Below are 24,159 nucleotides of genomic sequence, written 5' to 3'. Positions count from 1 at the left end.
GGTTAACTGTGCGTACTGCGTACTCCAGAATGAAGCACGGCACGGCAGCGCAGCGCCGGTGTATCAGCAGCACGCTGAAGGGTGTCATAAGATCATTTGAAGGACTCGCTACGTGGGTTTCTTCACATTGTATACCATTTTAGAGGTAAATATATCGGAATATCTGTTTTAGTGCTTTATCTCGTTCTGGTCTGTGTATTAGATGAAAATGCCATTTGAAAACCCAAACGACCTGCTGTATATGTTGCAAAGGCATGACCCAGCCAAACAAACCTGTGTCAGACATAGGCTTTTAAAACAATTAGGGCTTTAAAACGCGGGATTGATTGTTTGAAAAGGCGAGAAATGCTCCGCACCCTGTGTGACTTGCCATCCATCACGCGCTAACAGACGCTGCATTAATAATTGCACACGCGTATTATTCACGTGCATGATCTTAATGCTCAACAGGTCTTGTTTTTATGTGCATGTATCTGATAACGGTGCAGTGATACAAACTACAGCTTCAGTGAGCAAAAGAAAAACCTAAAAAGGTAGATGTTACTGATGCACGTGAATGCCGTCTTGTTTATATTGGCACATGCTAAAATCTTAGTGAGGTTTGCAGAGAGAAAACAGTAAAGTGAAGCAGACCTACCTTCAAATAAAGTCTGGTTTGGCCTAACGTTACATCTATGGCTAGTGACCCTACTGACTCCACCCAAATCTACATATTTGCTGAGAGATGTGGTTAAATTGGCTTAAAATGGTTATTATGTGAACCACTTGACAAAAAGTATATTTGTGGATTATAATAACAGAGTAAGAAGTTATTTTTTGGTTCAAGAAGCTTTTGAAATATAATTCTTTAATATGGCTATCAACACTTTTGGTTGTTCTGCCACATGTGCAGCAGATGTGCATCTTTGCAAAATAATGCCTCGGAAATACATCAGACTAGGTTGCATACAGTGTTATTTTAGTTTTGTTTATATATAGCATTCATTCATTTTAAATGACCTTTTATTTTATATTTTCAGTTTGCATTTTAGGTTTCAATCAATGTGTCCATATTTTTCTTCTTCTTCAGATTTTAGTTGCCAACTTAACTCTTCAAAATTGAAGTTTTCCTTCTAATAATTATAGGTTTATTTTATTTCTGCTTTATTTTAGTTACTGAAATCGTTTAACTGTTGTTTGGCTTAGTTAACAATAACAAGAATGGTTGCATATTTATTAATCTCTAAATTAAAAAATAAAATGGAAAAATGGCTTATTTTGAGGGCTTCTCAAACAGCAATATTAGAACTAAACATTGATTTGGCTTCAAGTGAAATGACCATCAATATGCATTTGCTGTTTTTGTCTTTTTACATTTTAAAAATAAAAAGTGGTGTATTACATGGTACATATGCTTGTTAGGGTTATTTATTAGGTACCCCAATTGAGGAGCTTCTGACATGCTAAAAGGTATTGGGATGGTGCCTTCAGCTGGTGTTGTTTATATTTAATTTCTATTTCTGTTCCTCCTGCTGAAGAGAGGCAGCACAGGAGGTTTGAGGTCCAAGATGGACGTGGACGTCCCTAAACCCCGTGTGTTTCTGAGCTACAGCCCCACTGCCCTGTTTTCACAGTGAGAATCGTTCTGCATGGTGTTGCTCCTGTGTGTGTCTGCAAGATGGACGCCCACCGCTTTATGCATCAATACTGCGCTGAAGCTCTGCTTTATCCTTCAGCTGATGCAGTTTTTGCAGAAATACCTCATGCAAATGAGGTTTCATTGGGTCACGGAGATTAGAAGACAAAACGTGTCATTACTGCAGCTTTGTCCAGTCCTCTGCTTTGCTGTGTGCTTGAACTTTAAAATCTAATTTAATAAAACAAAGACTGTGTTGTTAATTGTCGTGTTTGAAAGATCTAATGTGTTCCAGAAAGGTTTCCACCGCCTTTAATGTCCTAAATCCAATTATAGAGTCACAGTGTTTGTTAAATGTGATCTTTGTTCTCCTTATTAAGCCAACTGGGTAACAAACATTAGGCTAGCTATAACTAATCTCATAAATGAGTGCTCGTAGTAACTTGATTAGAGTTCTGCAGATTTTGTTCTGGGATTGAAAAACAACCAGAAGACCCAAAAGTCTTTGCCGTTGTCATCAACCATTCATTCGTGTTGCATGGCGCTACTAAGAAAGCCCATGTAAAATCGTACATGGTGCAGACTAAAGTTCAGGTGTTGCTCTGTTCACGGACCTTATAGCTCGTTCTGCGTCTCTAGGTGGAGTTTAGCGGTTGGTCCGACCCAAGTGATGGCCGCGGTGAAAGATGGACCGTGGAGGAGCCTGAGCTCTGGGAAGAAAGTAGCTTTGGCTGCTGGCCTTTCTGTGGGGGCCACAGTGGGATACCTTGTTTACCGTCACATTCGAAGCAGCAGTGGTAAGCTGTGAATGCTAGCAAGCTGCTTTTTTTTAATGTTCTGAACAATTGCTATGTGCTGACATACGTTTTCATGTGGTCAAAATGATACTGTTTTGTAAGTATAAAAATGATAGTATAGTGCTGATATTCTTTATTCCATTATTTGATTCTGTAGTACAATGCCAAAGCAAAGAGGAGTCCAGAATATCTGTTCCCCTTGACGTGTACCGAACTATTGCAAGATATCAGAGCACCTTTCTAGACATAGTGAGTGTTTGTTTAGTTTTTTTGTATGGCACTAGAACTATACTGTATATGCAATAGACTGTTCAAAAGTTTGGGGCCTGTAGGATTTTTTAAATATTTTTTGCAAGAATCTCTTCGGCTCACCAATGCTGCGTTTATTTAATCAATAGTAATATTGGGAAATTATTAGTTTAAAATAGCTTTCTTTTTAAATATATTTTAAAATATAACTTATTGTGAGAATAAAGCTGAATTCTCAGCAGCTAGTAAGCATTCTAATATACTGATTTGGTGTGGTTATTTATTTATTTGGAAACTGCTATTTTTTCAGGATTCCTTGATGAATAGAAAGTTCAGAAGAAAAACATTTATTTAAAATAGTTTTTTTGTTACATTATGAATGTCTTACTGTCACTTTTGATAAATTGTATGCGTTCTTGCTGAATAAAAGTAATTATTTATTTTGAAAAATTACATTGACCACAAACTTTTGAACAAAGTGTATATATATGAGTATGTTCCTCATTTGTTGCTTCAGATCTACTAATATGAATATTAAAGGGGTCATCGGATGCCCATTTTTCACAAGTTCATATGATTGTAAAAAACACCTTTTTTTACCCTGTCAAAATCAGCTCTGTTTTCAGCAAGCCGGTTTTTTTTGGTCCATGTTGCTTTAAATGCTAATGAGCTCTGCTGACCCCACCCCCCTCTTCCGTGGGGTGACGAGCAGTACTGTTTACTTTAGCCGCAAAACTGGCTAACTAGCACATCATTAGGAAAGGCGATTTGCAAAGATTCTTAAAATACCCTTATACTCACTTGTTCTGTAGATGAAGCTGGATCACGAATGATTCGCGCGAACATAGGCATGAATTTAGGCAGATCGGAGATCGGCGCATTCACTTCAAAGCAAAAGTAACGTTAATCCTCTGCGTCTTCAGCGGCTCAGATGTCAGGAGTAAATGACGACTGCTATATTCATTCATTACATCCAACAACAAAGCACCTCAATCACTTAATCTGAGACCTCTTGTCTTGCCTTGCACCGGAGTTGACACAATGGCGGTCGGACTGTTCACTCAGTTCACTCAGGGCGGGTCTAAGGTAAGACGGTCTTGTCAATCAACTATTATGGGAGAGACCTTCGCAGAACTACGTCATTCTGACAGGAATCTCAGAACAGCCCGATTTGAGAGAGGGGATTTAAAAAAAAAAAAAAAACGGTGGATTTTTTTATAATTCTAGGATGGATGTGTACACACACTACCAACACACATTATGTTCAAACAACTTGAAAAGTGAATTTTGCATCCGATGACCCCATTTAAGTATTTAGTTTTAATTAATTTTTTCTTAAATTGTTATATTTTAAATGTAAATATTTAACATTTTAAGTGATTTCCAAGGCTGTAAATCAACAAAGAATTGGAAAAGTATTGAAGGTACTGTAGGAGATATATTAGGATATTTTCTTTTTGAGAGAGATAATCTCTGTAAAATCTGATTACAAAACATTATTCAACAATTATGATGTTTAAAGACAAAAAATATTTGATGGAAAAGGTATACAATTTGTATCATGCGGTTCTCTAACGCTGATGTTTGTGTAGGTAAATCAGAAGTCTGGTGCCCAGATAAATGTGCTGCCGAACACTGAAGAGCAGAGCCTGGTGAATTTTCTGATCCAGGGCTCACCGGAGCAGATTCTTGTGGCGCAGTGTGCTCTTGAGAAACTGGCCACCGACTGTGAGGTCATCACCGATGTCATAGACGTGCCTCAGACGGCATTTGGACGAATCATAGGTTGGCGTACAGTTTACTTTTAGTAAAAGTGCCTATTGTTGTATTTTTAGAGCATTTGTGCTTTGCTTCATTCTGTCAACGTATAATCTTGTGTAAAACGTTTGAAATGTTGTTTGCTTCAGGTCGTGGTGGTGAGACTTTGAAGTTCATAAACAGAGTCTCGGGGGCCAGGGTGAACTGCTCCAAAGATCGTGGACACAGCTTGGAGGAGAAAGGCAAGATCACAATTACCGGCACACGCAAGGAAATTCAAAGTGCAAAGGTGAGATTTTAGCATACGTGGGGTTTAGAAAAAGCTTCTGCATTCACACACAGGTTTTATGCACACATTTAGTGAGTCAAACCCAGTGTTTGATTGATTTTTCCTCACAGGAAATGATCATGGAGAAGGTCATAGAGAATGAAACTGTTCGAAAGCGAATAAGTCAGGCTTCTGCCCTGCGTCAGAAGAGGAAACCGCCGGAAACAGAGCAATTAAACAAAGCTCAAGGACTGGAGAATGAAGTATTAAAGCTTAATGGAAAAGATTTACCTTCCCCAGTGACTGAGCTTAAACTAGAGGGGCCTGTTACGGTCAACGGCTTTACAGACAACAGTGATACTGCTGAAAACTCCCTTAAATCAGAGGAGGAGGAGATTCTCTCTCCAGTATCGCCTTTGGAGATCTCCAAATTTGAAAGTAAGATTCGTCAATCCCACCTTCACAAAGCCAGTGAATTAAAGGAATTGCCAAAAATGACATTTGTCATCATTTACTCCCAGTTAGTATCATTGAGATACTATTGTAGTTATTAGAATTCTATGTTGTTGGTTTTTATCTTTTTGTGTGTTCATTTTAAATAGAGTTAAAAATGTTATAATTTTTGGTGGACCTTTGCAAAAAAAAAAAAAATTAAGAAATTTACAAAGAAATAAGGCTGAATGATTGATCAAAAATAAAATAAAAAGCTTAGAGAATCGAAAATTAAGTTTTGTAATTTTACAGTTGTACTAAGTTGTATTTTACTTTTTTTAATTTTACAGTACAAAATTAGTATGTCTATTATTACTATATCAGTATAATTATATTAGTATATTAATATTATAAATATAACCATGTAATAGTAGTGTTTTGTTTAGTATCTTTATTTAATAATTGAGATATAATCACTACATGATTTTTGGGGGGCCAAATTGTGCAGCCCTACAAACCTGTTTTTTTTTTAATAATCACTTTAAACTGCAGAATTTTCAGAATTTTTATTTGAAAAATTGCAGTTATAATTTTTTTTACCCCCTAAATTGTTTAGCCCCACTGAGGAATCATATTTAGACCCCTATAGAAGACCAAATAACTAATAATTAGTCTTTTCTTACCAGTTCCTAGTCCAGACCTCAGCTTCCAGCCCGATGAGCATCTGGAGGTGTATGTGTCTGCCTCTGAGAATCCTCAACACTTTTGGATCCAGATTCTGGGGATCCGATCTCTACAGCTGGATAAACTGACGGCGGAAATGAGCCGTTTCTACAACAGTGATACCTCACAAGTACGTTTGCTTGACCCCACTTGACTTCGGATCCATGACCCTGATAAATGAGTGAATTCTACTATATTATTCTTCTCCTACCACAGGAGCACAGAGTGGAGACCATTATTGTTGGAGATATAGTGGCTGCGCCATACAGGGACCATGGCACGTGGAATCGTGCTCGAGTGTTGGGAATTCTGGGCTCTGGCCTGGTGGATTTGTATTACGTGGACTTTGGGGACAACGGGGAGCTTCCACGGGAACATTTACGAAGCATGAGGTAAATAAGAGATGGAGAATTCAGAATCAGCTATTTATATGCATATTGGGCTCTTGATTATTGTGTTTTACCTTCTATGAATAAACGCAGATGCATTTTGGGAGTGGTGTGTATACAGTACTCTTTCTGATGGTGTATTATTTCGTGGCGTTTAGAAGTGACTTCCTGAGCCTGCCCTTTCAAGCCATTGAGTGCAGCCTAGCAGGGGTTCGTCCTGAAGGTAAAGAGTGATGTTCAGGTGTTCAAAAGTGAAATTTAAGTGTCATCCACAGAATAAAGTACGACTGTAAAAATGTCATTTTTTCGTACTTTATTTCAGGAGAGTTTTGGACCGAGGCAGCCCTGGATGACTTTGAGCGCATGACATACTGTGCTGAATGGAAACCTTTACTGGCCAAATTGTACAGTTATTCTCATTCTGAGATCTCATCCTGGCCCAGCGTCAAACTCTATGACAACAGCCAGGGAAAGGTTAGAGGTCAACATCACAACTCTAATGAATTTTGCAGTTGTGGTATAAATTCTTATGTTGACAGGCACTTCAAACTGGAATATTTTATATTATAATATATTACATTTCAATCTCTTTATTTTGCTGACCATTTTATCAGTTAATTTCAATGACCTTGGCATTTCTAGCACCTTGTACTATTTGAGGTATAGGAATCCACAATAATAGGTTACCTCTTCTGAAACAGTGTTTTGGTATTATTTATATTCTATTTTGAATTGGCTTAAATCTTATGTTTCAGTTTTCATTTTAATTTGTTTCAATTTTGTAATTTTTTTTTTGACATTTTTAATTAAAATTTCTCAATAGTTATTTCACCTTTAATTTATTTGTTATTTACCAAATCAACAATTATTAAATAATTATTATTTCTATTATTCTTGAATCATTTTAAATGAAAACTATTAAAATAAAAATATTTTTATTTGAAATATATTTAATGATGATAAAACTGTTCTGAAACCTCCTTAAAGTTAATCTACACATTTGTGTGCTCTTCAGCAGAATTTTAGCATGATTGCTACCACCTAGGAATAATGTAACAATGTACAGTCTATCACCAATCCAAATACTGAGCGACACTGACATTATAGTGGCGAGATTGGCATTGCCAGGCACCACTCACATTTCCTTCTGAAATTGTGAAAGTTTGTTTTATCTTTGTTTTAATCCTCTGTGGTCTGTCATCTCTGTCTCAGGCTCTGGATCTCGGTAAAGAGTTGATTCGTCTCGGTCATGCTGTGAGCTGTGAGGATGAAGGGATTGGGCTGAGGGGAGACTGGGATGAGTCCAGATCACTGCAGAAGATGCTGGTAAGAGACACATGGATTGTGTTATACAGTGTATTGCAGGTGGAAGCAGTACTAAGAGAATCGTTGTTTACATTTTTTGCAGGACGACATGACCGGAGCAACATCAGAACTCAGTATGTCCTGCATCAGTTTGTCAGGTACGTTTTCTCAGGGTGGTTCCTCAGAAATTAATTAAGACACTGCAACTTCCATGGGCAGCTTCATTGTTCATGCTATTTATAATTTTTTTGGTATTTAAATTTTTTTAAGTTGTCTTTAAATTCTGTATGCATCAGTACATGCTTGCATTCTGCTACACACACTACTGATCAAAACCTTGGGGTTATGAGGTTTTTTTAATTACATTTTATTTAGCAAGTTACAATGAAAAACGAAAAAATACATTTTATATTGTGACAAATAAATGCAGTTCTTTGAACAAAGTTTTTTTTTTTCTTTTTTTTTTTTCAAATACATTAAAAGAAGTCTTACCAACCCCAAACGTTTGAAAAGTAGTATTTCAGTTCAGCAGAGTTTAACCAGTCTTCGGGGTGACGTATTTGAAGTTTCAGAATATCCATGGGTAGGCAAGCACCTGGGATGGTCTTCATCTCTCACAAGCTCTTTGGAGATGGAGCGAGCCGACATGGACCAGAGTCTTTGTTTTGGACTCATGTCTTCCTCTTCATTAATCCACTCCACTCCATCTCAGAACCTGAGTGATCTGGTCAGCCAAATACTTGAGTCGTCTTCCTCCGCGCTAGACCCTCCAATCCAATCCAATAACTTAACCCTTGCATCACTATTACACGAGCCATCGGTGCAGGACATCTCATCTTCGTTTACATCTCCATCCCGTGCGGAGGCTGTGACATCAATGCTGGATTCCTTCACTCTTAGCGATGACGTTTTTCTTGGGACTCGCTGTTACAGCAGGAAGTATATGATGGCATCATCTGCATCAGAACAGACGGGCTCATCTTGTACGGTGGACCATTTCAGTGAAAATACTGAGAGCAGCAACAGCAGTGACGGCATCAGAGGAGTGTGGTATTACCTCACTTCCTCTAGGGACTCGTCTGAAGTGTCTTTCAGCACCACCATGCCTCAGTCGTCCACTGCGTCTTCATCTTATTTGACAGAATCTTGTGACGAGACCACTGCTTCCTCAGGCTCTGTGATTGAGCTGAGTTCAGATTCATCCAGGAGCGCTGAAGATGCTGGAATGCCAGTCAGACCAGCTAATCAGACTCATCCACATGCAAATCCAGAAGTCATCACGCTGAGTGAGCGTAGCAGCTGTGAAAGCCACTTATGTAACACTTCTGAAGAGTATAAACCTGAATCCTTAACAGAGGGAAATTTAGAGGAACCACACCTATTAAAAAGTGATGTAAAATGCCAGAAGTCAAGTTTGAGCGAAGAAATGCTACATAATGAAACAGGAAGTGCAACTGAAGAAAGAGGAAAAGATCTTCAGGAACTAAAAAACATGGATATCAAAACTGAAAAAGGCAACAGTGGGGAAGACAATTCAACAAGAGGTGTAACTTATACTGTAACTTAACGACACACGGGAGCACACTGGATCACTGTGGGATGTAACTGGTTTTCACTGAAGGGCTTTAATACACCTTGCTGCAACTTTATACTTTAGACACGTGGGTTTGAGCTTCAATGGGGGAGATGCTTACCTTTTTATTACTGGTGCTCATTTAAGGTGAAGGGTTTTCAAAAAATGTATATGTAAAATGTATAATATATATATATATATATATATATATATATATATATATATATATATATATATATATATATATATATATATATATATATATATATATATATATATATATAAAAATAATTAAATTGAATCAAATAAAAAATATGCTGTAGTTGAAATAAAATTATTTTAAATTAGCTTTGTTATATTTGAGTTTCACTTCAAATTTTTGTTTTATCTAATATTTTTATTTTAGCTTTTCAATTAATGAAAATGATTTTTAAATAGTATTATTTTTAGCAAACAATTATTTTTATCACCAGCATTTCATTAATTTTCCCCTTTTTTTGTTTTGTTTTGTTTATGTAAAGGCTCATTTTTAGTCTGTTACAGGTCATAAAATGCAAAAGAGAAAAATAAATAGTGGCCAGTACCTTTAAATTTGTGTTTTTTGTCCTTTCTATGATATATATCTATCAGTTCTGCCCTGGTTTATTCTTTTTTTTTTTTTTTTTTCTTCCTCTTATCATTTTTCAGAAGTTGCCTCTATTTCTGGAAGTGTGGATGACACTATTGATGAGGAATTCAACTGACAAAAGACCAAAGACATGTATGCCTTGATATTGGTAAGCAAACATCAGTATAATCTCATATTATATATTGTTTGAATGCTCCTGTATATAATGTCCCATTTAAGACCAGATGATTGTAATATATAATGATGTCACTCTCCCTGTATTCTCCTCTCCTCCCTAGAGACCAGTTGTTATCCTCATTTAGCATTCTGCACATGCTTCCTGTCTCTGAGAAAGAGCCTTACTTAACTACCCCACCTGTTCAGACTGCATTTACTGTATTTACTGCATAGGTTCTCTCATAGAAGGAAATGGTTTCCACAGTTTATATCTTGTCTAAACTTTTTGGGACATCTGGAAGACATTTGATCGTTACTTTTTTACTGTTTACACTTGTGTTCTCATTGTGTTTATCTCATTTACGTATAATAGGTTATGTCAGTCATTCTTTGCATTTCATTGATCGTCTGAAGAACAGATGAAAGACAGTTGAAGAGCAGAGCTCAGGGAACTCATGAATGAGTTAGTTAGGAACCTCATTTTTGCAGTGTAGCACCAAAATTCCTTTGGTTTGTGTTTGTCAGTGATATGATGGTTCAGTTTATGTTGACGAGTCTTTTTATGTACTTTGAACTCTTTCATTTTCTGTCAAATATTTATGTTGTGAATTGAGTTTTATTACATTGAATGCTGCAGTATGTATGTGTATACAATCAAATAAAGAGTATTATTATACCCCATTTTTAGTTTAATGAATGTTTTTTGACCGAGCTGAGTGAACGATGATTGTTTTTGGACACTGTTTTTTTTTCACAAATAATGATAGAATAATTCAAAGGTTGTTATAAAATATGCAAGATGTCACGTGAATGTCATTGAAATAACCAGGAGCCAACGACAATGGCAGAAAACATATGGAAATAGATATCTCTTCCATTATATTTTAAGAAAGCATAGACTAAATAACTAATAAGAAGCAGCAAATAATTAAATTAAAATGTAATGCTTAATCCATAAGGCAGTCAATTTAATATACAAGATTACAGAGTGTTCTTTGTGTATGACAAGTTCAAGAAGTATATGCTGCTTTTGAGTAAAATAAAAGTATATTAATGTTACAAGGCGTAGTTGGGTTGAGCGAAAACAAGACATTTTGTTGTAATGTGAGGCTGTGCATCAATAGAACATTACTGTAAATTAGTTTTTTGTACCTCTATTGTAAAAAAAATATACGATAAATATTTAAGTGATCTATTTAAGTGAACTATCAGAGGCACTTTTTTCTCTTTTTCAATAAATGATTATAGAAAGGATATGCTTAACTAAGAAAATGTTGATCAACTTCAAGGTCTGAATTTGTATGATTTTACAATTTTATGGCAATAATTATTATATAAATGTCAGGATTAAATTTAGCCTACTAAAAACTTTAATAAAATTTAAAAACATGTTTCTGGCACAAATAAATGACTCAAAGGTAGGCAAACTAAAAGGACAGGGAAAATGTATTCCTTTTTAATAAACACAACAGGTTTGGAAAGGTATAAAATGATACGTACGGTTTATAAAATCCTTTTTTTTTTTTTTAGATATTATGATTATTTTTATTATTTCATTTTTTTTTTTTATATAATAGGACTACATCAGCACACCTCACTGTACTATTCAAGATGCTATCCTCATTTGCTAAACTGGCCACACATCCAGACATTTATCTCCCCATCCATCATTTCATCCTGTCATATCCTATTACCAAGTTATGACCCTAGACATATTATATTTAATAGTTATAGTCAATAAATCTGCTATGGCACCACAAAGTCGGTATTTATTTGACCTGTAATCATTCACCCTCACTAAAACATTTCCTATTACCTTATATGGTGTAAAAGGTGCAGACCAGGTGAACCGTGATTGGCTAATAGCCGTGTCAATCATTCTAGATCCACGCGCATGCGCACTTGAGCCATGACAATTGTTGATAATCAACTGGAGTTATTTTTTTCCTTTAGAGTAAAATAATTTCAAGCCAGGCCCTTCCCCCAGGGGGGCTCTTGGACCATACCACACCGTACATAAGATACCGACTTGCATGAAGGGCTAATGGAAAACCCGAGGGATATGGTAAGAAAGAGTTTATTTGAGCCCGCTTCCTTGATTTAGCGCAGTTAGCGGCTAGCAGTGTTAGCCGTCCTCTTTGTTTTGGTTGTCAGAAACAGATCCTGCTCGTCACACAAACTACCAAATTTACCTCATTCAGATCACTCGTAATACTCTCTATGGTATGTAACAGCTTATTCAAACTAGCTGTCTCACTAAATGGTGCAATTACTACTTATAGTGGATATGTTTTGTGTAGCAGGTGAAATATACCCGCAGGCCCATGTTTGTGTTTATGGTTGTGTCTCAAAACATAGTTAGCAGACAGTATTTCTGGGGATCATAAACGGGTTAAGCACGTTTTCATTAAACATTCTGTCTATGTAGAAAGCTCTCTAGGTTTTGAGGCACACCAAATATGTATGTTTGTGTTGTGATATGACCTTAAAATCACTTTATGGTGGGCTATGGGGATATAAAATGTGTAGATTTGTAGTAAAATGGTATTTTAGCAGGTGCTAATGGAAGTGGCATGCGTTCAGATGAAGAAAAGGATCTGAAATTAATTCTGAATTCAGGTTACAAGGGTTTGGACAAATCCGTATCTGTTGCACCAGTCTAGCGCTTAAATAGTGAAAAGCATAAATATGTAGATATGGAAAATAACCAAATGCCATATGGAAATATTAAATGAGATTCTTTAGCTTTGGCTGTCTCCTGTCTTGAAATGTGCTGTGGGGATATTGGGTGCTGATGATATTGACCCTTTTTACATGATATTTGCATTTTGTGACCCATGCGAACCTTCAATTGTATTCCCGTGATTCGGTCTGCTTCCTAATTCCCATCTCATTAAAGTGTTGATGAACTAATATAAAGATTATGGTTATCACTGACTGTAATATTAATCAGGCTGTATTATGTCAAAGGTAATCATTTATTGAAGTATTAGTGGTATATAAGTGAGCTTTAATGCTTGTCTTCCATTAATTTGACGTTCTTTCTACTCTCTTTTTTTTTTTCTCTCCACATTTTCCACAGGCTGAGCACACTCCCCGCTCAGAGCGGAAGAGAAGAGATTCGTTCGGGATGTTTGACGGGTATGACAGCTGCAGTGAAGACAGCAGTAGCAGCTCCAGCTCAGAGGACAGTGAGGATGAAGTCCCCAGCATCCCCGCCAGCCTGCCAATCATCAAAAACAACGGCCAGGTGTACACCTATCCTGATGGAAAAGCAGGAATGGGTTAGTAATTTGCATATATAGTGGGGTCCAAAAGTCAAGAGTACACCACAAATTGGTTTGGTTTTTCATTTAACCCTGGAAATAAATAGAAGGTATTATATTTTCAGGTTAACTTTCTGTTTATGGAAATCGTTCATGGTTACAATATAATTTCTGATTTCTAAAATTATTAAATTGACTAACTAACCCCAACAAAAAAAAACCTACCTAACAAAAAAGGATTATGGTTTGCATTTCATCTAGGATAAATGCGTTCAATATAGTGATGTTATGTGATCTCAAAGAGAGTCACAACCACATTTATTGTTTGAATTTTGTGATAAAATAAAGCTGAGACTGTTTGATTTTAAAGGTAACAAAGCACAAAGATTGAGATTAAACATTAATTGTAGTGAACCTGCCATTCAATAGTGAAGTTCGCACATCAACGGAAAACAGCCTAGACTAAAAGAATGATCTTGAGATTTAGAAATCCATATCAGTATTGAGTAATGAGAAATCAATGTTGTTAATCCAGCACTAGGGTCCACACAGCTGATATGTTTACATGTTGTTGTTGTTGTTGTTTAACCACATTGTGTGCACAAAATAGTCACAGTCAAAACGTGCTATTGGATAAATGCTAATTAAACGTCACTGTTTCAGACAATTAATTCAGCCCTACTGAACAAGGCGGTTTCAGACTGTTTTGGCTGAAATTTCTGTGCATTACTAGTTCAATAGTGTGAATATCAATCCAATCGATTAATTTTTTTTCTTCTTGATGCAGCAACCTGTGAGATGTGTGGTATGGTCGGTGTACGAGATGCTTTCTACTCTAAAACAAAGAGATTCTGCAGTGTATCCTGCTCTAGAAGCTATTCCTCCAATTCTAAAAAGGCCAGTATACTGGCAAGACTTCAGGTAACTACTCATGGACATAAGAAGCACTCCTAATCAAAACACTACCTGTATTGTTGTTGTTCATTGAATGTATTCTTCTTGTGCCCATCAAGGGTAAACCACCTACGAAAAAGGCAAAAGTCTTACAGAAACAGCCATTAATGGCAAAGTTGGCAGCTTACGCACAGTATCAAGCAAATCAACAGAACCAAGCAAAATCAAAATCAGGTAAATATCCAGGTTTAAAGTGTCATTATGTAATTGTATTCCTAATTGATTAATAATCTGTTGTCGCAGGCGCATCACTTAACCACAGCGTCATTTGTTCTTTTACTCATGTAGTGGTTCCTGTTGAAGGCTTTGACTGGGGCCAGTACATTTGTAGCAATAATCTTGTTGGGGCACCAGTCAGTTGTTTCAAACATGTGAGTACAGGCAGAGATTGGCAGAACATTATATTTTTTGTCTAACATTTTGACTGTTTGTAACTTGATCGCTCTTCAGGTGCCCATGGGTATGTGCTGGGGTGACATAGCAGAGGGAGTGAGGGTGGAGGTTCTCAATTCTGACACCAGCCTCCCCACAAAAGTTTACTGGGTAGCAGGGATTGTCAAACTGGCAGGTAATGACTTCCAAGTTTTTTTCTGTTAAGAATCTTTCAAGTATTATAACTGGAAAAGGTATGATACATTATTTTTTTAATAATTTCTCAGGTTTTAAAGCTCTTCTGCGCTATGAGGGGTTTGATAACGACTCAAGCAAAGATTTCTGGTGTAATCTGTGTATCCCAGAGATCCACCCTGTTGGATGGTGTGCTTCTAGTGGAAAGCCACTGGTGCCTCCGAAATGTATGTAAAACATTAAGCCATTCTAAACTATGTAATTAGCTGGTTTCTTTGCAGTTAAGGCAGTGTGAAGTTGCCATTGCTGAATAGAAGTAATTATAATTTTTTAAAATATATTTGTTTATATATATAATTTGTTTTCATAGCCATCCACCATAAGTATTCTAACTGGAAAGCATTTCTTGTGAAACGACTCACTGGAGCCAAAACACTTCCACCAGATTTCGCCACAAAGGTAACACAACACAACACACTCTATCCCTGCAGTGATCATGAAACTGTTCTTCAGTAGAGAGAGACTCTGGAAAAACCAGTACAGCAAGATCTTCCTGATATGAAGATCACAAAACGTACAGGTGTCAGACTGCTTTGTTGTAACACAGGAAGCAGACATCAACAACCATGTTTTACTTGCACATTGCTGTCTGTCACAGAGATAAAGTGCAATAAATCAAAAAAAAAAATTGTGTATATATTTTTAATTTATTTACATCTTTGTGTTTTTGTTTCTTCCGTTGTTGTTTTTTTTTTTTTTTCATGTTTGCCTTTTTGAAAGTGGCACCCAGAATTGCTTTTTTTTTGTATGTAAAGGTATAATGAATTAAATAATGACTATTCAATTACGGTTGCTTTTTTCAAAATAAATTAATACTTTGGTTCTGCAGGGACGCATTAAATTGATAAATTTACAGAAAACACAATGTTACAAAGTTTTTTTTTTTTTTTTTTTTTTTTTTTCAGATAAATTCTGTTTTTTTTTTTTTTATAATTTTTTTTTTAAAGTATCAGTTTCTACAAAATATTAATCTTCTACAAAAAGTGTCTACAAAAAATATAAGAAGTTTCTTGACCACCAAATTAGCTTATTGGAATGATTTCTGAAGGATTGTGTGACCCGGAAGACTAGTAATTCACATTTTTTTAAAATATAGTTTTAAAATTAAACAATATTCCATAATATTGGTGAGCATAAGAAGCTTCTTTTAAAAGCATTAAAAGCGTTACAAACCCCTACCCCAGTATTGTACAAGTCTCCATCTGTGAGTAAAAATGAATTGTTTAAATGTTTAACTGAAGGTTCTGGAGAACATGCAGTACCCGTTTAAGAAACTGATGCGTGTGGAAGTTGTGGATAAGACCCACCTGTGTCGAACTCGCGTGGCCCTGGTGGAACAGGTGATTGGTGGACGTTTGCGCCTGGTGTATGAGGAGAGCCAGGATGGCACTGATGACTTCTGGTGTCACATGTACAGCCCACTCATCCACTCCATTGGCTGGTCACGTAGCATTGGACACCGTTTCAAAAGATCTGGTCAGTGAATGTTTTCGATAGACCTTTTCAAATTTGATTCAGCAAAAAAAAAAACATTTGATGAAGTTGTTGTGGCTTATGAATCTAAACTTGTCTAATGTTGCCCTCTGCAGAGGTGACAAAGAAAATGGAGGGGCAAATGGATGCTCCCTCACAGTTGTTTCTTAAGGTATATTCGGAATTGCTTTTTTAAATTCAACTGTGTTTATAGTCACATTCATGTGTCATCTTTTGAACACCCATAGATTAAGGATGTGGATCAGAGTGGGGAATGGTTTAAAGATGGAATGAAGTTAGAGGCAATAGACCCTCTAAATCTCTCTGCTATATGTGTTGCTACTGTAAGAAAGGTAAAATGCCATTTTGTCATTTTTCTCTGTTGGACTCAAAATCACAAGGAAGAAGTATTTTTAACTTGGAATTGATTATCTCTCTCAGGTGTTGGCAGACGGGTTCCTAATGATCGGGATTGATGGTTCTGAGGCTGCTGATGGGTCAGACTGGTTCTGCTACCATTCAGCCTCTCCCTCCATCTTCCCAGTTGGCTTCTGTGAAATCAACAACATTGAGCTCACGCCCCCAAGAGGTGCTTTTCCTCTCTCTTGCAGTGTGATCTGATCTGACTGCATCACTGAATGAAATTTGGCCATTTTTGCTAATGAGTCTGAAACTGCTCCACAGGGTACACCAAACTCCCTTTCAAATGGTTTGACTACCTCAGAGAAACGGGTTCAATTGCAGCCCCTGTGAAGCTCTTTAACAAAGTAAGATTTCATGCACAGACTGTGAGGATTTTTTTTTTATTTGTCAAATTATGCATTGTGTTTTGTCTTACATTAAACATTGGGATGCATGCATCAACCCGTGTTCTCTCTTGCTCTCAGGAAATACCGAATCACAGCTTCCGTATAGGTATGAAGCTGGAGGCAGTGGACCTGATGGAGCCGCGTCTGGTTTGTGTCGCCACAGTGACCAGGATCGTCCACAGACTCCTGCGCATTCATTTTGACGGCTGGGAGGATGAGTACGATCAGTGGGTGGACTGTGAGTCTCCAGATCTCTACCCTGTAGGCTGGTGCCAACTGACTGGCTATCAGCTTCAGCCGCCTGCCACGCAGAGTGAGTGAACAGTCCAGAAGATTCTGATTCTAGAAGGTTCAAATAGATTCTTAGCAACACTTTTTATTCTCCTATAAAGTCTTCATTGTCTTCTAAACTTTTAAGTTCTTTTGTTTTTAATTTAGTTTTACACAAATATTTTCCACTCTGTCTGACCCTTAGATTTAAACAGTTTGATAAGTTTTGAGTAAACTTGGGTCCATTTTTTTTTTTTTTTTTTTTATCTGAGTTGTGCAGTTATGTAAAATTTATAATTACTGCATTACCAAACCTTTATTTTTGTCAGATCCAATCAATCAAGTGTCCTTTAACAGTGCTAACAAAGGATAGCATGACTTATGTACTATGCAAAGTATAAATAAGAATAGGCTAATCATTTTGATTATATCTATAATGTATTATTTAATATTGATTAGTATAATATTTGGAATATTTGTATAATGTATTTAAGGGATAGTTCACCCAAAAATGAAAATTGTCATTTTATTACTCACTCTCATGTCATTCCAAACCTGTTAGACCTTCGTTCATCTTTGGAACACAAATTAATATATTTTTGATTAAATCTGAGAGCTTTTGGACCCTCCATAGACATCAAGGGCCCAACCACGTTCAAGGCACAGAAAGCTCTCTGATTTCATAAAAAATATCTCAATTTGTGAATGAGTGTGAGTAATTAATGACAGAATTTTCATTTTTGGGTGAACTATCCCTTTAATGATTGGCTGCATAGAATAACAGCTTGTCTCTTTTGTTCTCAGCCACAAGAGAAGCACCGCCAAATGTCTCGAAACAGAAAAAGAAGACTGCACAGTATAAAGGACAAAAGAAAAGTGAGTGCAGTCTTTTCAATCTGTCATCTTCTCTCTCCTCTCACCGAACACTGATTTTGGGTGCAAAATTGGTCCAGGAGCATTTCTTCTGGGTTTTCCTCAGCTTTGGTTCTGGTCTGGTTCTGCTTGATAGTCGGTAGCAGTTGTCACGATTCAGCGGGGTCACGGATAATTACAGACAACTGTAGCCATCATCCTTATACCTGGGTGAGAAAGAGTGGCACGCTCCCTCAGGGTGACAGAATCTGAGCAAATTTTTGGTAGGGATTTGCAGTCATCATTTTGGGTTCCACATTGTCTTTTCTCAGGGCTTCAGTTTCTGAACACAATCACCCTTCTGTCATGTAGAAATCAAATTAAGGTTCAGCTCTGAGTTGAAATTTCGGCTCAGCCGGAGGAAGGCCTGCAGTGTTGTGGAGTGGAGCTCGGTAGCCTGGGTAACCTCAGTAACTTCGGTAACCTCAGTCTGGCTTGGTGTTTAGAGAGGAAGATTCCAGTTGGGAGGAGGCCAATCGGTTTGGGTGGGCCTCTGAGGAGGAGGAGCTTCTCGGGTGATGAAGAGCAGACTCCGCCCCATTACCTGTCCCACTTCTCTGGGTCCGGGCGACCTCCCACCTCAGGTGTAGAGCATGATCGCTCTCTCAACTCAGGTAACTCAATTCTCCATCAATCAGGGAGAGGGCGCCACAGAGCTCATTCCTGTAGAACTTTACAGGTCGGCCGGCGAGAAGAATTGCACGTCATCAGGTGTCTGAATAATTTGTGCCGCATACACCATTAACAACAGCTGCATGATAAAGAAGGGTAGTTTTATGTTTGACTCAGAAGAATTGTCTTTGTGGTCAGTTTCATCCCACACCTGACCTTTTCATTCACTTTAGGGTGGTGTGATTTCATAGTTTTTGGATGTTAAAGGAATAGGTCACCAAAAATAGTCAATTGTGTCACTTGCCCTCATGTTCTTTAAAACCTGTATGACTTTCTTTGGAACACAAAAAGAGATAATATTTTAAATAATATTTTCCATTTAACACAATAAAAATACTGGTGCTGTCAAGCTCTATTCCAAGTGTGTATTCCAAGTGTGTGTGTATACATACATACATACATACACACACACACACACACACACACATTTATATGTATGTAGTGTCATGATTCAGTGAGGTTACGATTAAACTGTTATATTTGTTATACAAGAAAAACGTGTACAAGAAGCACCAACAAGCACATGTTAAAATAGTTTTGGAATTGTTACCATATATGTGCTCCAACATTGCAGATCATTTGAATTGTGGCTTTCTGTTTGATGTATTCAGTCCAAACGAAAAGTTCAAATTAAAAATGAAAATTCTTCAATCTGGGTCTTTTGTAGAAAAAGAAAGCCCTTCCATAACATATTATAGAATAGCTGTCCATTCTTCAGCTGTAGGTTGCTCTGGCCATTTTCTATATTTCAAGTTTTTTGAAGCCATACAGGATGACATGAGGGTATGTAAATGATAACATTTTTATTTTTGATTGAACTGTCCTTTTAAATATTACAGGTAAGTTTGAGCCTACTGAAATACTTAAACTTTGCGTATGGCTGCCTGGTTGATTTCATTACAGGTACATCTCAAAAAATTAGAATATCGTGAAAAACTGAATTTTTTTGTAACTTATTTCAAAAAGTGAAACTTTCATATATTTTAGATTCATTACATGTAAAGTAAAACACTTCAAAAGTTTTTTTGTTTTAATTTTGTTGATTAGAGCTCACAGCTCATGAAAGTCAAAAATCAGTATCTCAAAATATTAGAATATTTCCTAAGATCAATCAAAAAAAGGATTTGCAAAACAGAAAAGTTAAAGTTCTTTAAATTATGTTCATTTATGCACTCAGTACTTTGTCAGGGCTCCTTTAGCACAAACTCCAGCATCAGTGAGGAATGGCATGGAAGCAATCAGCCTATATGGCACTGCTGAGGCACTATTGAGCCTTCAGCTCCTCTAGATTGTTGGATCCACTGTTTCTCATCTTTCTCTAGAAAATATCCCATAGATTCCATATGGGGTTCAGGTCAGGCATGTTGGCTGGACAATCAAGCACAGTAATATCATGGTCAGCAAAGCACTTGGAAGTGGTTTTGGCAGTGTGGGCAGGTGCTGAAGTCCTGCTGGAAAAGGAAATGAGCATCTACATAAAGCTTGTCAGCAGATGGAAGCATAAAGTGCTCCAAAATCTCCTGGTAGACGGCTGCATTGACTCTGGACTTGATAAAACACAATGGACCAACACCAGCAGACGTCACGGCACCCCAAATCATCACTGACTTCGGAAACTTCACACTGAACTTCAAGCAGCTTGGATTCTGTGCCTCTCCACTCTTCCTCCAGACATTGATTTCCAAATGAAATGCAAAATTTTAATTTATCTGAAAAGAGGACTTTGGACCACTGAGCAACAGTCCAGTTCTTTTTCTCCTTAGCTCAGGTAAGGCGCTTCTGACGATGTTTCTTTTTCAGAAGTGGCTTGGTAGCCCTTTTCCTGAAGACATCTGAGCGTGGTGACTCTTGATGCACTGACTCCAGCTTCAGTCCACTCCTTGTGAAACTCTCCCAAGTGTTTGAATCAGCTTTGCTTGACCGTATTCTCAAGCTTGCGGTCATCCCTGTTGCTTGTGCACATTTTCCTACCCAATTTCTTCCTTCCAGTCAACTTTGCATTTAATATGCTTTGATACAGCACTCTGTGAACAGCCACTCCTTTCAGTAATGACCCTCTGTGACTTACCCTCTTTGTGGAGGGCGTCAATGTTCGTCTTATGGACCATTGCCAAGTCAGCAGTCTTCCCCATTATTGTGGTTTCAAAGAACAAGAGATACCCAGAATTTATACTGTAGAGATAGTCATTTAATGAAACTCAAATATAAATATTTGAATATATTGAGATACTGGATTTTGACTTTCATGAGCACTAATCATCAAAATTGAAAAATAAAAAAAAAACTTTTGAAATTGTCTTTACATGTTATGAATGTAAAATATACATGAGTTTCACTTTTTGAAATAAGTTGCAAAAAACGTTTTTCACGATATTCTAATTGTGAGATGTACCTGTATGTGAATGCTACAACATGCTTCTGCTTTTGACACCTAATTTTGAAAACATAAAAATGGAAAAGGTTGGTTTCTGTTGGTTATTGCAAAAGTCTCTCTTTAGTTTAAGATACTTCTCCTTTCCACCCACACTTCTTTATATCCGAGTATGAAAATGTTTCCTCTTTTACCAGTGTTTCACTTTATGGATTGGTGTTCTTGTGTCTCGGGTTTTGTTTTCTAGAGGCCTCACTGCAGTTGAAAGAAGAGACTCCTGAGATGGACGAGTTCACCTTCTCGCAGGGCATCTCAGACCAGGAGAGCAACGGCTCAGGCGGTTACTACATCAGACAGGAGCCCTGAGCAGCATCAGCCATAACGGAGCCTCACCTCACTGCCAACAGCACTGGAAAAATCCCACTCGGAGCGATGCACACGAGGCCTGGAAGAAGACACAGTGACTTCCCCTCACATCAGGTCTCTCTTTTTTTTGCTCTTTGTCAGGTTTGAAAAGCTTGAAGAAAGGACTTCTCAGTCATTGATCCGAGAGAGAAAGGTGTGTATAAGAGGGGATTTTGTTTTAAATGGGGATACTGTTTTTTCTCCTCAGTGTTCATTGTACTTGAAGTTTTCTTCACTTTTTCTGTCTTTATTTCCCCTTTTGGTGAGAAAAAAAAGTTTTGGGGGTAAGATTTTAGTACCGTGTGTTTCTCGCGCTGTTTCATTTGTTCTGGATGGGTGTGCATTTGGTAAGAGTAGTAAAAATCTATATTGAGACAGTATATTCATATATGTATGACATTCATATTAAACACACATATAAATATTTAAACGTATAAATATAGTAGTGGAATGAGGGATAATGGTATTGAAATCAAACCTTACTGGTATGAAGAGTAGACTAATGGAAAACACTCACAATTTGCACTACAGGGATAAAAAAACAGTTTTGGCCTGTAACACGATAGTGAAAACCTGCAGCTTTATTGTATTGTGTGATTAACAAACATAATTATAGAAGTGGGATGTGCTCAAGTCAAAGTGAATATTGTGATATGCAGCAAAAACAAAACAAAAAAAAGTTATTTGATGCCGATGTTTATGGTTTTAATTTATTCTAAAGAGCCATTTTTATATGGGCAGTCAGAGTATTTTGTGAGCCGTCGAATAAACCGTAAGCAATCACTGCTACCTGAACACTACCTTCCTGTCATCTTTGATGTTGACGGCACAGCAGAGGATTCTTCTGGTAGATTTTCTAGTAGTATTGCGAGTCTCTGAACAATACAGCGCCAGCTTGTTTGTTTACCAACCTCTTTGTTCGTGCATCAGCGAGGAATCGCATCACATCCCATGCATTTTTCTTAACTTACAGCATTCATTCCAGAAGAAAACCATTTTTACTACCTCTAAAAGAAAAGGTGATTTTGAAATACACAGGTTGAAGATTCTAGTGGTTCCTTGGCCTCGCTAAGGTTGCAATAGGTAGTTTTCATGCTCAATTTGAAAGGGTATATTCATTATATTTTATGCAAATGGCAACTATCCACACTTGGACACATGGCTTCTTTCACTTTAAAAGTCTACACATCATTTATATTTGTATCATAGCATGTTATTGACAGAAAAATGTTATTGAGATGGAAAAGAAAGTTATGCAATAATGATGTCTGTTGTTTTATGATGTCTTACTCTGAAAACACAAATCACACAGCTCATAAATATATAAGTTAGATACATTCTATAGACTTAAAACAAAATATTCTTACAATATATTGCAAAACTGTGACAATTTTCTAAGAGCTAGACTTGAGCTTTCCCTCTTATAGATCGTTCTGAGTGTAAATAACCTTTATAACGTCCTATAGAATCAAGGCATATAACACATAGTGGTTTATCTTGGTATAACTATAAGCTCTATTCAATACCAGTAAGGTTGTTGGTGAACTCTCAGGAAACGTATCTCATCGACTTCTGCTTTATTTGAAGGTTTGCGGCTATTGCTTGTAATATCATCCAATTCTACTTTGTTTCCAATATTTGAAGCTCCTGACAAATGTGACCTTGTCGTTGTTTTCCTCTGGTTCATCTTTGCTTGCTTTCATTCATCAAATGCGGAGTACATTTTGTAAATGGTCACCCACATGTTGTAGTTAAATCCATGTTAAATTATGGTTGTTGTATAAAGATCCAATGTATTTTTTTTAAGTTGTTTTTTTCCCCTTTCTCTCTCTTGTAATTTACTTTTTTCCTTCATGGGTTTTAGCAGATGTTTGTATTGAATCATTATTTTTTTTAGTCATTTTTGGGTTTCTTCAGTAGCCGTTGTGTTGTAAGCATGTGTAGTTTTCCAAATGTAAGGCACTGTTGAGTATTTAATTTGTAAACATCAAACTGGGACTTCATGGCTACATTGTACATCAGCAATCACATCGATATTGTCATGTTCATACTTCTTCCTTCAATGCTTATTCTTCATGCAAATTTAGCATTGTTTTCAATGTCATTGTTTTTTTCCCCCTCATAAACCCCATCCATAGCGTCGGGATTTAGGTACACACTGGTTACGATCATGCTTGTCAGCTAAATGTAATTTTTAAAATTATTATAACAAGACCAAAATCTCAATCATTTGCAATTAAAATATGACTGTTGAGGCAAATTTAGCTGCTACCCTCAAATGAATTTAAGCCGCAACTTCTCCTTTAAGTAAACGCTCTCTCGTCAGCAGAATTGATGCCTTATCCTCTGTTATGTTTTTTCTCTACACAAGTAAAGTTATTGAGTCAAACATAGAGAAGCAGAATACAAAATATAAAGAAAAAAATGTTGTCCAGTAGAGTGATTATCAGTGCATGCAGCAATGTGAGAATCTTATGAGGGCCAGTGTTGTTCTGGTCTCGGTACTA

General features: G+C 37.0%; 2 protein-coding genes across 6 annotated transcripts; both read left to right on the top strand.

The window, feature by feature from the left end:
• Positions 1-19: 19 nt before the first annotated feature.
• On the top strand, positions 20-10,574 carry LOC306857609 (tudor and KH domain-containing protein-like). 4 transcript variants are annotated; one of them, XM_079397632.1, is made up of 15 exons: positions 20-112; positions 1,518-1,612; positions 2,255-2,412; positions 2,570-2,661; positions 4,254-4,446; positions 4,569-4,708; positions 4,819-5,125; positions 5,806-5,972; positions 6,059-6,234; positions 6,390-6,454; positions 6,554-6,705; positions 7,444-7,557; positions 7,640-7,694; positions 9,797-9,885; positions 10,016-10,574. In XM_079397632.1, the coding sequence occupies exons 2-14, from the start codon at positions 1,548-1,550 to the stop codon at positions 9,850-9,852; spliced, it is 1,740 nt and encodes a 579-aa protein (XP_079253758.1). In that variant the 5' UTR covers positions 20-112; positions 1,518-1,547; the 3' UTR covers positions 9,853-9,885; positions 10,016-10,574. The 4 variants fall into 4 exon arrangements, with proteins under 4 accessions (XP_079253758.1, XP_079253757.1, XP_079253760.1 ...); XM_079397633.1 differs by having other exon boundaries at positions 58-145; positions 10,016-10,573; XM_079397631.1 differs by lacking the exon at positions 1,518-1,612 and having other exon boundaries at positions 26-112; positions 10,016-10,573.
• Positions 10,575-11,781: 1,207 nt separating this feature from the next.
• On the top strand, positions 11,782-24,059 carry LOC306857961 (MBT domain-containing protein 1-like). 2 transcript variants are annotated; one of them, XM_079398267.1, is made up of 17 exons: positions 11,782-11,958; positions 12,976-13,177; positions 13,947-14,080; positions 14,173-14,287; positions 14,402-14,484; positions 14,564-14,681; positions 14,773-14,907; positions 15,051-15,139; positions 15,982-16,216; positions 16,330-16,385; positions 16,462-16,566; positions 16,655-16,802; positions 16,898-16,980; positions 17,101-17,335; positions 18,097-18,168; positions 18,651-18,818; positions 21,495-24,059. In XM_079398267.1, the coding sequence occupies exons 1-17, from the start codon at positions 11,938-11,940 to the stop codon at positions 21,611-21,613; spliced, it is 2,118 nt and encodes a 705-aa protein (XP_079254393.1). In that variant the 5' UTR covers positions 11,782-11,937; the 3' UTR covers positions 21,614-24,059. The 2 variants fall into 2 exon arrangements, with proteins under 2 accessions (XP_079254393.1, XP_079254394.1); XM_079398268.1 differs by lacking the exon at positions 18,651-18,818.
• The last annotated feature ends 100 nt before the right edge of the window (positions 24,060-24,159 follow it).

This window comes from Barbus barbus, assembly GCF_936440315.1.
Source record: "Barbus barbus genome assembly, chromosome: 38".
NCBI lineage: Eukaryota > Metazoa > Chordata > Actinopteri > Cypriniformes > Cyprinidae > Barbus > Barbus barbus.
This window is presented reverse-complemented; position numbering and strand designations above follow the sequence as displayed.

What these genes read in the sequence shown, in the direction of transcription:
- LOC306857609 (XM_079397631.1), top strand. Translation starts at nt 30, where the DNA reads ATGAAGCACGGCACGGCAGCGCAGCGCCGGTGTATCAGCAGCACGCTG. An exon ending in AGGAAATTCAAAGTGCAAAG is followed by an intron (nt 4,709 to 4,818) that starts GTGAGATTTTAG and finishes TTTTCCTCACAG; the next exon opens with GAAATGATCATGGAGAAGGT. An exon ending in ACAACAGTGATACCTCACAA is followed by an intron (nt 5,973 to 6,058) that starts GTACGTTTGCTT and finishes CTCCTACCACAG; the next exon opens with GAGCACAGAGTGGAGACCAT.
- LOC306857961 (XM_079398267.1), top strand. Translation starts at nt 11,938, where the DNA reads ATGGAAAACCCGAGGGATATG. An exon ending in CAGTCAGTTGTTTCAAACAT is followed by an intron (nt 14,485 to 14,563) that starts GTGAGTACAGGC and finishes ATCGCTCTTCAG; the next exon opens with GTGCCCATGGGTATGTGCTG. An exon ending in GCCACTGGTGCCTCCGAAAT is followed by an intron (nt 14,908 to 15,050) that starts GTATGTAAAACA and finishes TTGTTTTCATAG; the next exon opens with CCATCCACCATAAGTATTCT.